Consider the following 18,623-nt stretch of genomic DNA (forward strand, 5'->3'; position numbering starts at 1 on the left):
AGCATAGTAATTAGGTGGATTGGATTTGTTCTGCTTTTTGCTTTCAGGACATCCCTGGGCAATTTTCAATGTTGTTTGCTAAATGTCTGTGTTGTAATTGGACAAAAATATCTTAGCTGAGGTGTGGTTATTTTATGTCCTTAATATAGCTATGTGTTGTCTGGTTTCAGTGACAATGGTATATTCAATGCTGTTGGCTATGCATTCATTATTTGCCACCACTCATGGGTGGGATGGAGCAGAAATGCAGAGCTTTAATCTGATGCATTGTTTATGGGATCACTTCGTTCTATGTGTTGTTGAACCACTTTTGATCCAACTTCCGACACTCCTGAAATAAGTAATTGCTCCCAGATGTGGTTACATTAGTAAACATTCCCCTTAACATACAGCATAAATGGGATAATAAGTAAAAGTTGCTCAGAGCAGGAGAGGCTTGATGAATGTTCAGAAGATTTTGAAGAGTAGGCCATATATACCCTGGATGCTAAGGGAACAATTCTCCATCCAAATCTCAACAGGGTTCTATGAATGAGCTCACTGCAATTCAATCAGAATGTCCTTGCTCAAGTAGAATACTGCCACATAAAATCAGACGGGACGTAAGAAATAGAAGCAGGAGTAGGCCATGTGGCCCCTCAAGCTTACTCCATCATTCAATATGCTTGATCTTCTGCCTCAATATCATTTTCCTGTCCTGTACTCCTAAATACCTCAATCCCTCAATGTGTGAAAAAAGTAGCACAAATTCATGAAGTCGTTAACTGAGTAAATTATAATCAGTGAATTCACTTGTATCCTCAGCGAGATTGAAACTTGGTTGTCAGGGCGGCACAGTGGTGCAGCAGTTGCTGTTGCTGTCTTACACCTCCAGAGACTCTGGGATCAACCCTGACTTTGGGTGCTGTCTATGTAAAGTTTGCACATTCTCCGTGTGACCATGTAGGTTTCCCCAAGTACATAGAACAGTGCAGCACAGGAACAGGCCCTTTGGCCCACAATGCTGTGCTGAACTAATTAAACTTGTAATTAAATGCCTAACTAAACTAATCCTCTCTGTCTACACAATGTTCATGTCCCTTCATTCTCTGCACATTCATCTGCCTATCTAAAAACTTCAGACACCTCTCTCATATTTGCTCCGCTACCACCCCTGGCAGCTCCACTGTGTGTGTAAAAACTTGCCCCGCACATCTCCTTTGGGCTTACCCCCTCTCACCTTAAGATGCATGCCCTCTAATATCAAACAATTTGATCCTGGGAAATGATTGTATAAACTTCTATCAGATCTCCCTTTATAGCCTCCACCGCTCCAGAGAAAACAACCCAAGTTTGTTCAACCACTGCTTATAGCACCTGCCCTCTAATCCAGGCAGCATCCTGGTAAACCTCTTCTGCACTCTCTACAAAGCCTCCACGTCCTTCCTATAATGGGGTGACCAGAACTAAATGCTATACTCCAGATATGGTGAACCAGAGTTTTATAAATCTGCAACATAACTTCCTGACTCTTGAACTCAATGCCGACTAATAAAGGCAAGCATACCATATGCCTTCTTTACCACCCTATCAACCTCTGCAACCACTTTCAGGATATTCTGGCTGTGTTCCAGTTTCCTCCTATATCCCAAACTGGTGCTAGGTTAATTGGCTACTGTAAATTGCTCCTAGTGTAAGTCGGTGGCAGGAATATCTCTATCAGTGTTTGGGGGTGTTGCGGGTGAGTTGATGGGGATGTGAGAGGAAAACACGGGACTAGCGTAGGAGGTGTTTCACGGTTACCATGGACACACTGGGCAGACTGTTCCCATGCTGTATTAGTCTGCCCTAATATTGATCTCAGTTTTTAATGAAATCAATGACTAAGCCTCCAGAGTCTTCTGGGGTAGAAACTTCCAATGATTTACCATCTTTGATTGAAGAACTTCTCCTCATTTCAGTCCTAAATGGCCTATCCCTTAATTTGAGACTGTAACCTCTGGTACTAGACTCCTCAGCCAGAAGAATCATTCTTCCTGCACCTCTCATTCTTACATACTTGACAGAATAAAGGCCTAGCCCATTCAATCCCTCTTCATGTGACTGACCTGCCATCCCAGAAAATGGCCAGTGAATCTCCACTGCACTCCCTCCATAGCAAGAATATATTTTATTAAGCAAGGAGATAAAACATTGCACACAATATTCCAGATGTGGCCTCAGTGGTATGACATTTTTATTTCTGTACTCAAATCCACTTGCAATATACTATTTGCCTTCCTAATTGCCTGTTGCACCTGCATGCTGGTTTTCAATGATAAGGAAGAACAAAAAGGTCTCTGAATTTACATTGAGAAGGTAAGAAATCAGCACCTTGTGGATGCCATTAAAAAAAGCTCATAAGATGTAGTCAGTTGACGACATAATATCGCTCTGTTTCTATTGAGAAATTTCAGTCCAGTTTTTTTTCTTTTTTTTTGTCCTTTTGTTTTGAAATTTTCTTTTTAGTTTGGTTTGATTATTTACAGTTTTTTTTATTGATTTGGGGATTTTTTTTCTTTTATATACACAATAAATCTTTTCTTTCCTTTCTTTTATATTATATTTATCTACTAAGAGATTGTTAGATCTAAAGATTTTTTTATATTTTATTATCCTGTATGATAATAAAGGATTGTTCTCTTGATCTCTTTGTATTACATGTACAATCATCGATGTTATATATTAACATTATTAATTTGGAGACTAATAAAAAGATTGAAAAAGAAAGAAAATGTAGTCAAAGGTGTAAAAAATGAAAATTGAACAGTAACATGGAATCAAGATAAAAATTTGCAACACCAGCAAAAAGTAAATTTGACCAAGGGCATCGTATGAGAATTGAAAGCATGGTAGATTCAGCACAATGGTAACTCAACCAAACTCAACCTAACATTATTCCATGTGAAATCAATGATAACATTGCCACTTCTACAAATATACAACATCTGAGAAAGCAACACCAATGTTCACTCCTTTATTTTTGCACTTAATACATTCCTTACAGTATTCAAAAGGATCCTTCTCCTTAAATAGCTACCCCCTTTCTTCTGAAGACTATGATTCATACTGCCATATGGCTGCATGAATGCTTATACTTTGCATTACCTCACCCAAATACCAGTCTTCTCATGTGCCCAGGCTCTGAGAATTGGCAGGCTATCTGGCTGTACAAGGCTCTGCATCTGAGCTTGATCTTATTTACACTTGATATTCACACACCAGTTTTCTAGTGAGTGATCAAAGTAGTACCCTGGCTAAGCTCTTCCACTTCCCATAGTCTTAAATATACTGAAGCAGTGTTGGGAGGTGGGAAGTGGGGGCAGTTGTTGGAAGGCTGGGATAGGGCAAAGCATTCTCCACATTTCTGTACCATCTGGCTGAGATCAGCAATTTCAGCACAGTGCAGGTCTTGGAATTTTGTAGGTCGATGTGGCTTAGCTGCATACTGGACAATTAAGTTAATCGCTAAATCACCAGGGAAGCAGCTTTATTGAAAAGCAATCATCTTCTCCAATCTACCATAACCTGGGTCTCCTAACCAGGAAAAGATGCTTTTCCACAACAGTGCTTCTGCCTTGTAATTCATCATACCTCACCTCATATAGTTAGAGGTTCCTCTTTACACTTCACTGGAATATTAATGGATTGTGACAACCAATGCCTCAACTTTAAATGAGAATTTTAGTCAGGCTATGTTTGTATTAAAATTTGCAGCAGGAAAGAATGCTGAAAAAGTGGAAAGTGTATCACTGACATTTATAGAATTATGAATGTTGAATTTTATTGAATTGTCATTCTGAAATATATTTATCAAAACTATTGTCATCACTGTTCTCTTGAGCAGACAGTGGTTTCTTTTATTGATGTGTTCAAAAGAAACGACCAACCATGCTTTGCATGGTCAAACATGAGATTAATGTACAACTATTCAGAGAGGAGTGGAGATAAAGAAAACCAATACTTACAGTTAGGCGTTTTGAAGCATCCACCTCAATCATTCCCTTTAAGAGGTTTTGGCAGTCCGGTGGTATAAAGTGTGGCATGTGAAACACTCCACGCTTTACTTTTTCCAATAACTGTCTCAGGTTATCATCGTCAAACGGCAGTGCTCCCTACAATACCAGAAAGTATCAGAATTAACATTTTTCTTTGCCAGGCAAATGCAGGAAAAACATTAAACAGAAGTTTCTTTTCTGGAAACTTGGGGGGTGGGGGCTGGCAGGATGAAAGGGTGAAATATAAGATTATATTTAAAAGTAAGTTTCAGAGAAATTAACTGTGTATTTACATTATGCGTGTGCTCCACACACATTCAAGTTAACACTTTTCATGACCTAATTGTGTTCCAAATTACTAAAAGCAACTTCTGAGATGAAGTCAGTGTTGTTAAAGAAAAGAGGAAGCCAATTTGTCCACAATAAGCCGTCACAAACAACAATGAGTTATTGGTCAGATAACCAGACTTTAATGATATTGGTTTGGAGAAAAGCAGAACTGGTTAGGACAGCTCTTCTGTTGTTATTTGATTTGTGAGACTGATTTGCACTAACCAGAGAGGGTAGATGAAACCTTAATTTAACAAGGTATTGGAAATCCACTACTCCTGATAGAGCAGCATCTCTGAACTGCCAGGCTGGATCTCATGTTCAAGTCTCGGGAATGGGGGGGAGCAGTTTACAAAAGTAGCGGCAGTATTAAATTTATATAAATTTGGATGATTATGTGAAGATCCTGTCAAGAATGTTTATGTATAACATGTATTTTATATTCATAATAACATTGATCACTAAATTAATCATCTCAGTTTTGACATTGTCGGTAAGGGTAGAGCAGTGGTATAAGAGGGAAAACATAGCAGGTTACTTTTCCATAAATTTTAGCATCTGGTCTGAGGCCAGAATCAGTAAGGCCTGGAGAACGAAGGAGCTGGTTATACAGTTGTAGTGAACTGCAGGAAGTTAAACATTGGCTACCCCTCTGGCAAAATCAACATGATAATGGGAGGTCAACTCAATTAAACATTTTAGTGATACTCATGGGTTATAACACAGATTATTTTGCAGGCAACACAGAATGAAAAGCCAGCATGTTGCCACTTATTTTCACTTTAGGCCTTTTGGCTGTCAGAAGATTGCTGCTATTTTTTGTCACTAACAACTCTAAATCATTTTTCTGCTTTCTGGTTAAAGCAAGGTGTAAACAAATTGGCAGCTATAATTATGAGTGTCCTGCTGTATGGAGTGAATCACCTAGCAACAAAATTTTAGCCCTCTTCTTGGCACTCACTGAAGCAACTGTAATAAGCTGGAGCTTACCCGATGGCATAGCATTCTAGCTGCATTATCAATAAGAATCCTAATTCAAGTCAGTCATGAGCCCATTATGAGCCTTGTACATTGGGAATGCAAGCTCATAATGTGCTTGATAGTCTCTAGTTTTCATATTCAAGATACTCCCAATCTAGCTATCATTTCAGATTGGGTCACTGATGTTTACCATGATGATAAGAGATAGAAAATTAAATAAAAAACAAGTTCATCCTCAAGAAAAAAATATCAATGGTTCCCAATGTACTTCAAAAAATGAATAAATTCTTGTTAATGAAGCTGACTGCATCATGATGGATAATTAACTCATGAAAGATTCATTGTTTAGTTTTTTTACAATAATCTATTAGATTAATTATTTTGTAAGAAACAATGCTATTGTAAGAAGCAATTATAAGAAACAATGCTCAAAATATTCAAATCCTCACATTGACATGATTCTGCCAAATGTAATAGGTTTGAATATTTAAGGCATATTGATCTCAGTATACAGGAGAATGGATGGCATTGCATCTAAAAGATGTCTGTTTTTCTATCCCATTTGTAGTATTTGCTCCAAATGCTTTGCTTTTCTACTCCAACAATAACAAAAATTGTTTATTTTTGACATATTCATAGATGAGAATTTTCCCAAGTGATCCTTGTCTGAAGGCAAGCAGCCCCACACTTGGAATCTCTTCTTCTTCTTTGGTTGTCCCTCAGGATCGAGGATGACTAACTTCCGCTCCAGTTCTGTGAGTTGGGAAAGGCCGAATATGGCAACGTGGGAATTGCAGACTCTTCCACAGATGTGGCAGGAGGTACCTGATAGGCAGGTTGGTGGTGTGTTTATCATGTAGCCGGAGCTTATGTCTGCTCTTGATGCATTGACTCAAGGCTCTGAGTAACAAGCCGAATGGTTTCCCTCCACTTTGGCTGGTAATGGGCCAGAGATTCTTAAGAGGTCAGTGGGAAAGGTACATCTTTCATGGAGGCTTTGAGCACATCCTTGAAGCTTTTCCTCCATCCAGGTGGTAATCACATGCCACAAAAGAGCTCAGAATAGAGTTTCTATTTCAAGAGTCTGGTTTTGGTCATTCAAATGGTATGGCCTGTCCAACAAAGACAACTTTATTTAACTTGAGCTTCAAGGCTAGGGAAGTTGGCCTTGGCGGCAACACTGATGTAAGTTTACTTATCCTTCCAATGAATTAGAGATGTTGTTGGTGGTATCTTTCAAGTGCGTTGAGTGGAGGTACGGTGCCAGTAGTCCAGGTCACAAAAGCATATCAGAGAGAAGAGAATAACCGACTCCTCCAATTTTTATTAATTTATTTTCCACTCTATTCCAGAGTGGAGGTGACTGAAATTCAGGAATAAAAACAATGAAATAGGCACCATCACACCATTACTGTACCACAGTACAATGAAAGATCTGTATTAAACACAAAGTAATAGGTTTAACAATTCTAGTCAAAACATATCCTTTGAAATCTTAAAGAAAGTTTATTGGATGTTCTCTGCAATAATACAACTAGTTTTGACAAAAGTTTAACCACAAATAAAAATAGGTTACAATAGTTTCATTGCAAATGCTAGGCTATGTGGGACTCCTGCAATCTGCAGGAAAAACAACATAGTCAGGAGTCAACAAATAACATGGGAGTGTGAGACAACAAAATCCATTTGGCTCTAAATTGCTGTTCAGAAAATATCTCTGTCAATTAAAATCAATTTTTCTGGAGTTTAGGAGAATACATCAATAAAGAACAGCAGAGTTAAAGTAATTATTACTCTTGTAGTGCTGCTTTTGTCAGTATAATGCTCCTTTACCTCAAGTAGCTCAGATAATCAGAACAGTAAAGGAAATAAAACACAGCTTCGGCAATGCAATAACTTTGGTATGTTGAATCATCTGGGATTGTACTTTCCAGTGTATCGAGATCATTCCTGTTGCTTAGAGTAGATAAAGAGGTGCTGGCTCAATGAAAATAAATCAAGTGTGAAGTGAAAGGTCTCGAGAGTATTTTAACACTGGTCACTGGCAGAAATTGGGACAATGGACGTTTATAATGGTCAGAACTTCTACCCGTCTGACCTTGCCACAATTCTGTAGGCTGTGATTTTGAACAGGGGAGAGATACAATCGGGACTACCTTTAAATATGTAGATTTGACTCTGTTGATGTTTCAGAGACCAATTCCGAGTTTATCCTTCTTCATCAGGTTAGTCAATAAACAAAAGTTATCAGGAAAGAAGAGGCTTTGAGCAATTTATTTTAGTTTCCCTGTAGATGATAAAAAAAAGTTGTCCACCGTCCGCGCACCCCCCACCTCCCCCCCCCCACCCCCACCTCCCCACCAGATCCTTACCTCATTTACTACAATGTCCTACTCTTATCTAGGAGCTTGATTTCTCCCATTTACCTGCTATACCTGAGGCATTAAAGTGTGTTCAATGTGAAAGGAAAATGGAAATGAATATTTAACTAAAAATGGCTTGTCTTGACACATTTGCCCAATGCTCAAAACAAGAAAGTGGTTTCCATATGAACCAAAACATGTACTCATTTATAGGAGCTATTAATGGAATAGTGTGCCACGGGATTTGCAATTACACTGCATTACTGAAAAATTGCCAGGAAAGTACACATAATGTCCTGCATATTCTCCTGGTTGCTACTAATGACAATAATTATGGTCTGAAAATCACATTCAGTTTAAAACTAATAAAAAAAAATCAAAATTATTTTGATGTCAGGCAATTTAATAGCAGTGGAAAAAACCTTGATCAATCAATGGTATACTTATCCTATGAATAAAATCAACTAAAATTCCTTTGCATAACTCTGAGAAAAATACAAGTTTTTATTGAAAATTGACTTAACCAAAGTAGAGCAATGCCCATTGCTGGGTATTATAATGCCTGTCAGGAATTTCAACCCCAGAAATTTTGGCAGGATTTTCATTTGTGTTAGCACTGTTACTCCAGTAAAAATCTCCCCCAAATGATATCAACAGTGAGGCAGCACCAGAAATTTGTCTCCAACGTAATTTTCAACCTCATTAGTCTGAAAACAACAGTTCTTATGTACTCACAAAATAAGCAGGTTTCACAAACCCTGTTTCCAATGAATCCATGCTATTTATAACAACCAACACTTAAACTGCAGTCTTTGTTCTCAATAACATCTCTGAAATCCTGCGTACTCAAACAATGTCTCTTAGTTGTGCCTGCATTGCTTTGTCTGTGGAGGAAAAAGTTACTCGCATTTTAGTCACTCCCGGGTTCCCAGCCTTAGCATCATTCCAGGCTGCTACTGCTGAATGTGGGCACAGTTCTGAGCTTGCTGCATTAGGAGAATAAACTCTAAACTCAAGCAGAGACAATTTCATCTTTTTTGCTTCAATCTACAGGGATCTATCTGCACTTATGGGTTCTCCAAAGTGCAGGCATTCATATACTGCACTCATGTAGCATTATTCCTGACAGAGACCTTGCTGGTGATCTCATATCAGGAGTGCCTGATTATAGCACTGAGGGGTCTCCATGGACTCTCTGCACTGTGGGCAGTGCTCTTCACCATCTTGTCCATGACTGCCTGTAAATACTCTGCCACTCCCTCCCTGTGCACAGGGCCAGAAGGTACAGCTGAGGTCCTTAATGAATACTTTTCACTGGTGTTCACAAAGGAAACAGACTTTGTGGCTGGAGAACTTAGCAAAGGGGAAGGTGAAATTTCTGTGCAAGTCTCCATAAATAAAGAGGTGTTACCAGATGACAGAGCAGGCCTAAAGGCGGGTAAATCCCCAGGGCCGGATGAGATTTATCTCAGTTTGCTATGGGAGGCAAGGGAAGAAATTGTTGGGGCTCCAGCTGAGATTTTCAGACCTTCGTTGGCTTTAAGTGAGATACCAGACGGCTGGAGGATGACAAAAGTGCTCCTTTTTTTCAAAAAGGACAGCAGGGCAAAGATAGACAATTACTGACCTGTGAGCCTAACATCAGCAGGAGGGAAGTTATTGGAAAAAATTCTGAGGGGCAGGATTAATGGTTACCTGGAAAGACAGAGATGGATCAGGGACAGCAAGCATGACTTTGCCAAGGCAAGATCTTGTCCGACCAATCAGACTGAGGTTTTTGAGGAGGCAACAAAGCGTACTGATGAGGGCAGTGCAGTAGATGTGGTTTACATGGACTTCAGTGAGGCCTCTGATAAGGTCCCTCATTGGAGACTGGTCCAAAAATGTTAGAGCCTATGGGATCCAGGGCAAATTGGCAAATTGGATACAAATTTGGCTTGATGATAAGACACAAAGGATGGAGGGCTGCTTTTGTGATTGGATGCCTGTAACAAGAGGTATTGCACAGGGATTGGTGCTGGGACCCTTGTTGGTTGTAATATACATGAATAATTTGGATGTGGATGTGGAAGGCATGATCAGTGAGTTTGCAGATGTCATGGAGGTTGGTGGAGTTGTTGACAGTGTGGAGAGTAGTCTTAGGCTACAGGGTGATATCAATGTTTTAGTGAAATAGGGTGACTAGTCACAGATGTAGTTTAGTCCTAAAAGAAAATGAGGTGATGCATGAGTAATAATGAGGCTAGGACATATAACATGAATGGCAAGGTCCAAGGGAATATTGAGGAACAGAATCCAAAGTCCTTGAAAGTCACAGCACAGGTAGATCATGTGGTTAAGAAGGCCATGGGATACTAGCCTTCATTATTCAGGGCATTGAATACAAGAGCAAGGAGCCTACACTCCAACTTAATAAAACACTGGTCAGATCTTATCTGGAATACGGCATGTAGTTCTAGTCACCATACTATAAGAAAGCTGTGATGTCCTTGGAGAGGGTGCAGAGGAGATTCGCCAGGATGTTGCCTGGGATGGAGTGTTTCAGTAATGAGGAGAGACTGGGTCTGTTTTTCCTGGAGAGGAGGAGGTTAAGAAGGGACATGATTGAGGTATATTAAGTTATAAGGGGTGTAGATAGGGTAACCTGCAAGAAACCTTTCTTCCTATTACAAGTGAATAAACTAGAGCACACAGATTACTGATAAGTGGGGAGGAGGTTTAGAGAGGAACCATTTTCATCCACAGAATGTTGAGTACCTGGTATGCATTGCTGGAATTAATGACGAAAGCTGCGTCACTCTCAGCATTTAAGTGTCCAGATGAGCATTTCAGTCACCTAGGCTACGGGCCTTGTGCTGGAAGATGGGATTAATACAGTTGGGTGTCCACTGCTCAATATGGATGTGATGGGCCAAATGGCCTGTTTCCATGCTGCATGACTCTACGACTCTGATTGTTGCAACATTCATTCACTGGGTAGAAACATTCCCCTGTAGCTGGAAGAATGTGTCTTGTATCATACAATGTCCCTTCAAAAGCCCGCTGCCAAAATTGCAGCTCTGAAGCTAAATGCCAGCAACACTGAGAACTCACAAATACAGAATCCTGCACTGAAACCGACATTACACAAAAACCTGACAATGCTACTCTGTGAACCTCCCTAGGTCACAACATTATAGAACATTATAGTGTTAAAATCACCCACAATGCTGTTTCAATGGCATTAAAATATAGTAAAGCAACTTCGAGGCTATTGTTCCTTTACAATAAAAAGTCTTCTGAATACTTCCAGTTCTCCTCAGTAGCCTTTGATAGATTCTCCAAAGGATAATGCACGTGTTGTTGACGTGTTGGAACTCTCTTAGTCTACATTGTGATTGAAGCCTTGAGAAGCTCCTTACTGAGAACTACTTTTCCACTATGAGTTTGTTTTTATTTTTATATTAAGACAAGCTCATTTGAAAACAAGATCAAATAGTTCTCAATGACAAGGCAATTGATAAAATAATAATTCTAAAGTTTAACAGTTAAAGTGAGGACCAAAGCTTCATATGCATTTGATAATTGATTTATTTTTGGTACCTAGCTCTTTCTAGTCATAGTTTAGGCATTTGAAAAAAAACTTTTTCTTCCATTGGGTCTCCATAAGAATGTAACAAGAGAAGGATTCGGCCATTAAGCTCTTCTACGTTATCAGTTAGAGCCCAACAACACAGCCTGCCTGCATTTCACTGAAACTGTGCATCTTTTCAGAAAGTCTTGTTAATTACCCACCATTTTATTGTTATATCTGGATGCAACCAATTTTTAAATCTGAATTATCGTAACTATCTTGTTATATTAAGCATCAAGAGCAATTCTTTTTATTTGATGTGGCACATAAACTCTTTTGTTTTCATCATAAACACAATCAATAAATGCTTAAATGAATTTAATTTGTGTTCTGATTGATAAAAGCTGCTTTGCAACTTTTCCTCACCAACTTGGGTCACCATGACAGATGTTATTCTCAAGCCAACCTCATCCGTGCACAGCTACGCCGATACTCTGTTTCAGTGAACTATTATGTGAATGTGGCCCACAACTCAGAATGCAAGGATAAGACCCACATTGTAGAATTAGATTTGTTCCATTTTAGCTGTAGCTAAAGTGCTGGGTATAACTTCTCTCTCCATCACAATCTTGTCCTTCTCTATTTCAGTAGTATTATATGTTATGTTTCTGACCTTTATTCTTGCTTCTTTTAAGACTCAAATACAGTTTGATTTCTACCTCCACCTCCGACTGTATTCTGTTCCACCACCTGCTCCTTCAAATAATTTGTTCTAATTCCACATCCAGAGAATGGTGGGATTTCATAAATGTTGATCCCAAAGGCAAGTGTAAATATTGGTTACCATCAAAATGGAATAAAAATCACAGCCTATGGCACATTGTCTTACTAGCCTATCATAGATATCCTTCCTCACTTTTTTTTGTAGTAATTTGAAGGTGTGACCAGCATGAGGTTCTTGGCTCTCCAGTTCAGCTGATCTACAGAATCTCCCAGAAATAACTCTAGTTGAATGACTGGACATGCTGGGAGCAGTGCATCAAAAAGGGTATTTCTGCTACACAAAGCAGAATTTTTATAATACTTAAAGTTATCTTCATACAATTATCCAAAAATAATATGCAGCAAATTGCTCATGTGACTTTATAGAGTCATAGAGCACTACAACACAGAAACAGGCCCTTCAGCCCATCTAGTCCATGCTGGCCTGGTTTCCTGCCTAGTCCCATCTACCTGCACCCAGACCATAGCCTTCCATACCTTTCTCATTCATGTACCTATCCAAACTTTTCTTAAATGTCACAATTGAACCCACATCCACCACTTCCGCTGGCAGCTCATTCCATACCCACACCACCCTCTGAGTAAAGTCGTTCCCCCCTCAGATTCCCTTTAAATATTTCACCTTTCACCCTAAAACTATAACCTCTTGTGCTAGTCTCACCCGACTTGAGGGGAAAAAGCCTGCATATCTATCTATACCCCTCATAATTTTGTATACTTCTCTGATATCTCCCCTCATTCTCCTGTGCTCCAGGGAATAAAGTCTTAACCTGTTCAACCTATCCCTGTAACTCAGATCCTCAAGTCCCAGCAATATCCATATAAATTTTCTCTGCGCTCTTTCAAGCTTATTGATATCTTTCCTGTAGGGAGGTAACCAGAACTGCACACAGTACTCTAAATTTGGCCTCACCAATGTCTTATACAACTTCAACATAACATCCCAACTCCTGTATTCAAAGCCTTGATTTATGAAAAAGCTCTCTTTCCAACCCTATCTACCTGCGATGCCACTTTCAAGGAACTATGGATCTGTATTCCCAGGTCCCTTTGTTCCACCGAACACCTCAGTGCCCTATCATTCACTGTGTAAGTCTTACCCTGATCCTAACTGCTTATACCTGATATGCAACTACTTTTTCTTTACCAGGATTTCAATATCCCTCGATAACCAAGGTTCCCTAAACCTGTTAGCCTTGCCTTTTATCCTAACAGGAACATACAGATTCTGTACTCTCAATATTTCACTCCTGAAGGCCTCCCACTTAGCAAGCCCGAAAACAACCTACTGTATCCCAATCTACATCTGCCAGATCCCTTCTGATGCCATCAAAATTGGCCTTACTCTTGGCCACTAATTGGCCTTAGAATTTTAACCCTAGGGCCAGTCCTATCCTTTTCCATAATTATCTTGAAACTAATGGAATTATGATCACTAAATCCAAAGTGTTCCCCTGAACTCATTTCTGTCACCTGCCCTGTCTCATTCCCTAAGAGGAGATCCAGTATCACATTCTCCCTAGTTGGGACCTCTACATATTGATTAAGGAAACTTTCCTGAACACATTTGACAAACTCGATCCCATCCAGTCCTTTTACAGTATGGGAGTCCCAGTCAATATGTAGGAAGTTAAAATCACCTACTATCACAACTTTATATTTCCTGCAACTGTCTGCTATCTCTCTACAAATTTGCTCCTCTAAATCCCACTGACTATTGGGAGGTCTATAATATAGTCCTATTAACGTGGTCATCCCATTTTTGTTCCTCAGTTCCACCCAAACTGCCTCAATAGTTAAGCCCTCCAATATGTCCTCTCTGAGCACTGCTGTGATATTTTCCCTGATGAGTAATACCACCCCTCCCCCTCTATTATATCTAAATAACGGAATCCCGAAACATTGAGCTGCCACTCCTGCCCCTCCTGCAACCAAGTCTCACTCGTGGCTATAACATCATAATTCCACATACAGGTCCACGCTCTAAGTTCATCTTCATCTGCAATACTCCTTGCAGTGAAATAGACGCAACTCAGAACATTAGTCCCACCACGCTAAACCTTTCGGTTTCCATCTTTGCTTGTAGTCTTAACATCTACTTTACCCACAGTCTCTCCATTTGCTCTCCTGCAACTCTAGTTTAAACCCCCCTCCCCAAGCAAACCTTCCCACAAGGATATTGGTCCCCTTCCAGTTTGGGTGCAAACCATCTCGTTTGTACAGATCCCACCTGCCCTGGAAGAGAGCCCAATGATCTAAAAATGTGAAGCCCTCCCTGCTGTACCATCTGCTTAGCCACGGTTAAACTGCACTATCATCCTATTTCCTGCCTCACGAGCATGTGGCACAGGTAGCAATCCTGAGATCACCACCCTGGAGGTCCTGTCTTTTAACTTAGCACCTAACTCCCTGAATTCACTTTGCAGTATCTCATCACTTTTCCTGCCTATGTCATTAGTACCAACCTGTACTACAATCTCTGGCTGCTCACTCTCCCCCTTAAGAATGACGTGGACTCGATCCGAGACATCTCTGACCTTCGCACCTGGGAGGCAACATACCATCAGAGAGTCTCGTTCTCATTGACAGAACCTCCTGTCTGGTCCCCTCACCAATGAATCCCCTATCATACCGCTTGCCTCTTCTTCCCCCTTCCCTTCTGAGCCAAAGAGCCAGACTCAGTGCCTGAGACCTGACTGCTGTGGCTTTCCCCTGGTAGGTCGATCCCCCCAACGCTATCTAAAATGATATACTTGTTATTGAGGGGAACGGCCACAGAGGTACCCTGCACTGACTGCCTATACCCTTTCCCAATCCTGACGGTCACCTAGATACCTGCCTGCTACAACTTTAGTGTGACTGCTTCCCCATAACTCCTGTCTATCAACCCCTCAAGTCTCCTGAATGATTCAAAGGTCATCCAGCTCCAGCTCCCTAACATGGTCTGTAAGGAGCTACAGCCGGATGCACTTCTCACATGTGTAGTCTTCAGCGACATTGGAGGTCTCCCTGACTTCCCACATCACGCAAGAGGAGCACTCCACTGCACCGGGTGCCATTCCAACTGTTCTACCTGTGCAATAATAAAGAAAGAAAGAGAACTTAACAGAACCTCACCTTAGCCTCCACTTCTTCACGCCAAAGCCTCAGCTCCCCACTCTTACACTAGCCCACTCACACAATGGTCGCTCCGCTTTGAATCATCGTTCGCTGGACTGTCCTCTACTGCAAATATTCTTTATGAACAGTCAGATTCTACCAGCCGTTATTCAGTACGTCAACATACAAAATAATGGCAGAAGTAGTTCTCAGGGCTGTTCTTCACCTTGTACCACACATTAATCACACCTGAAAGAAAGCCATTCAGATGGAACCTGACTCATCACTAAAGTGCCTTGTTTGAGTTCCCTTGAAAATTCAGTGTTGAGTTTCTTTTTGTGTGCTGTTTTTAATGTTCTCCTGCTGACAAACTCTTATAGATGCTTCAATAAAAGTCAACTTTCCAGTGAATTAGCAAACAATATTTAGTTGGCTTATGCTCCGTTAAAAAAAACATGTTCCATTTAAACAAATTAAAAAAAAGGTTTAAAAAAGATTTAAAAATTCCAAACATTTCAAAAATTAGAAATGTTCATTTAAAATTCAAAAACACAAACAGAAGCCAGCACTGAAAATGAACTGCAAAACTAAAAACAAGTCAAAGCTCCAAGTCTGTAAGTACTAATTGATCTTCTCTTCAGTCCTTAACTGACTCATGACCAAGAAGACAGATCAAAGCTCTGCTGTCCTACTACATACAATCCTAAATGGAGGTGGACAAATGTAAAGTCAATGGGACAATGCTCGAGAAACATCTTATGCTCCGCAAAGAGTCCCAAAGACAAAGCTGAAACATTTGCAATGAACCAGGAGAACTTTATGGATAAACAATCTGTCTCCTCTTGAGGCTCTCTCCATTATAGATGCCAGTCTTCAGCCAGTTCAACTCACTCTGTGAGATACCAAGAATTGGCTAAAACTGTTGAATGCAGCAAAGGTCAAGAGATCAGGCAACTCCTTGGCTGTGGCGCTAAAGAACCGTGTGGTGTCTATAATCAAGCTGTTCTAATACAGCAAAAATATTGGCATTTATCTGACAAAATGGAAAATTGTCCACAAAAAGCAGGACAAGTGTACTTTGACATTAATCTCAATCTTCAGTGATGGAAGGTGTCATTGACAGTGACTTAAAGCTGCTCTTGCTTACTAATAATCAGATCACTGATACCCAGTTTGGGTTTTGCCAGGACCACAAGGCTATCGACCTCATCACCACCATGTCTCAACATGGAACTAACAGCCGAATTCCAGAGACTGAGAATTAACTGTATATGGTAGCAAAGAACCCAGGTAAAATCAAAATCAATGGAAATTGAGGGAAAACTGCTCACTGGCTTTTATTGGTATATTATTGACATGGGTACCAAGATATGGTGAAAAGCTTTTTGTTTGCATGCCATCCAGGCAGATCATGACATACGTAAGTACAACGAGGCAGTAAAAAGAAAACAAAATGCAGAATGTAGTGTAGCAGCTACAGAGAAAGTGCAGTGCAGGTAAACAAATAAAGTGCAAAGGCCACGGAGAGGTAGATTGGGAGATTAAGAGTTTATTTTTATTGTGTGAGAGATCCATTCAGAATCTGATAATAGCAGGATAGAAGTTGTCTTTGAGTCTGGTGGATGTGCTTTCAAGCTTTTGTATCTTCTGCCCAATGGGAGAGGAGAGAAGAGAGAATGTTGGCTGCTTTCCCAAGGCAGCGGGAAGTGTAGATGGAGTCAATGGAGGCCAGAGTACAGACCTGGTTCCATCCATCTTCAGTTGACTCATCAATGATCTTCTCTCCCTTATAAACTCAGAAGTGGAATGCTTGTTGATGGTGCACAATGTTCAATTCCATTCACAACTCATTAGAAAGTGAACATCTCACCCCTGTGTGCAGTAAGACCTTTACAGATTCAAGCTTAGACTGATAAGACAATTAACTTTTATTCTACATGTGCCAAGCAACAACCATCAACATAAGAAAGTCAAAACACCTTCCCTTAAAAATCAATGACATTACCTTCAGTGAGATCTCTGCCATCAATGCCCTAGGAAGGGTGTGGTTATCACTGCTGACCAGAGACCTAGCCAGCCACATAAACACTCTAGATACTTGGGCAGGTCAGAACTAGGTATCCTATGATGAATGATTCATATTCTGTCTCCCTCAAGCTTTTCCACCAACTACTAGTCAAATGTCTAAAGAAAATAATCTTTTAAGAATTCAACTAATCAATTCTTTTATGCTTTTAACGTGAGCTTTAAATCAATCACTCAAATTAATGTAGCCCTATAGGTTTTTTTTATATAACATTAAGAAATAATCAAAAAGCTCTCTGCATATTTAGAATAACTTTTCAGGTTAAGATCAAGCATCAAATGCAGGTTGCTGTGTGTAGCAATTTGTCCTTGGGCCACGATTAATGCTGTATATAAATAAAAGGCTTCTGATCAGAGGACAACCTTGTGTAATTAATGTCAAATGAAAAGAAGCAGAGATCATGACCCATATTAAAAAACGATGAAAGAAAAGTAGCTGTTCTAAAATGTCAAATCATATGTTCTTGTGATGTATAGTAAGTTTAATATAATAAAGTTCACTATAGTTCCAAAATGTAATGGAACGTCAACACCAATTTTCCGCAGCTGATTCTCAACATTAGCAAAAGGGAAATGAAAATGATGCTGTGTCTTTTTTTTTGGAAATTACTAACTCAATATGAATTAACAATCTATTTTTAAGATATTGCAGTCCTCCATCTTTGGAAAAGTGAGGCTTCTGTTTAAAATAACTGAAAATATTCCTATAGCAAATATTTAAGTTTCCAGGGAATATAGATTAATTGAATCTCAACATCATACTTGACACAATCATCAACAGAAGTTTTTTTGTTTTAAAAAAAACATTTAAAGGAAAAGGAAAAGCTGCAAAGGTAGTTTAGACTAAACTGCATTTTACAAGTGTTATGAATATACATTGGAATATCTGTTAGTATTAGCAAAATCAAGAAGCTAGACCTGGCAAAGAAAAGGGATTGATGATCAGAAGAGAGAGTGTTTTTCAAACTGAGGATAGGCCATATGGTTAGTAATTTATTTTTCTCTGCAGCAAGCCCTTAAGAGATCCTAAAACTCTAAACCATTTGCCAGCATTTATACCAATGCTGGTATCAATGCCAGCATTGATACCAATCTTGATTAATTTCATACTTAGTTATAATTAGTGGAAACTGATGCATTGCAATTGTATAAATGGTGCTAGGACTAAGGAATAACAGATGCCATTCCAGAGCAGATTACAATGACAAATATATCATGAAGAATCCACAATAGAAATAAAAAATTTAAAGCATTTCAACTTTTCAGTAATTTTTTCTGGAATGCAAAGGCATGAAGGAGTGTTGATCAATGGGGAAAAAAAACTGCCAATGCGATAAACATTTTCAAGAAGTCCTTCTTTACCTTATACTTTAATCTTCCATATTTTCATCTCACAGTTGCAAATGAAACAAT

The 18,623-nt window shown here is 39.6% G+C and overlaps 1 protein-coding gene across 8 annotated transcripts in view; it reads right to left on the reverse strand.

The window, feature by feature from the left end:
• Positions 1 to 18,623, reverse strand: part of LOC127577661 (serine/threonine-protein kinase BRSK2) — a 773,538-nt gene that overhangs the window by 119,516 nt on the left and 635,399 nt on the right. For all 8 annotated transcript variants that reach the window (XM_052029044.1, XM_052029045.1, XM_052029037.1 and 5 more), the window contains one exon: positions 3,987 to 4,133. In XM_052029044.1, coding sequence (XP_051885004.1) covers positions 3,987 to 4,133 — 147 coding nt within the window. The remainder of the gene's footprint in view (positions 1 to 3,986; positions 4,134 to 18,623) is intronic.

Source organism: Pristis pectinata, chromosome 14 (assembly GCF_009764475.1).
Source record: "Pristis pectinata isolate sPriPec2 chromosome 14, sPriPec2.1.pri, whole genome shotgun sequence".
In the NCBI taxonomy this organism is placed as follows: Eukaryota; Metazoa; Chordata; class Chondrichthyes; order Rhinopristiformes; family Pristidae; genus Pristis; species Pristis pectinata.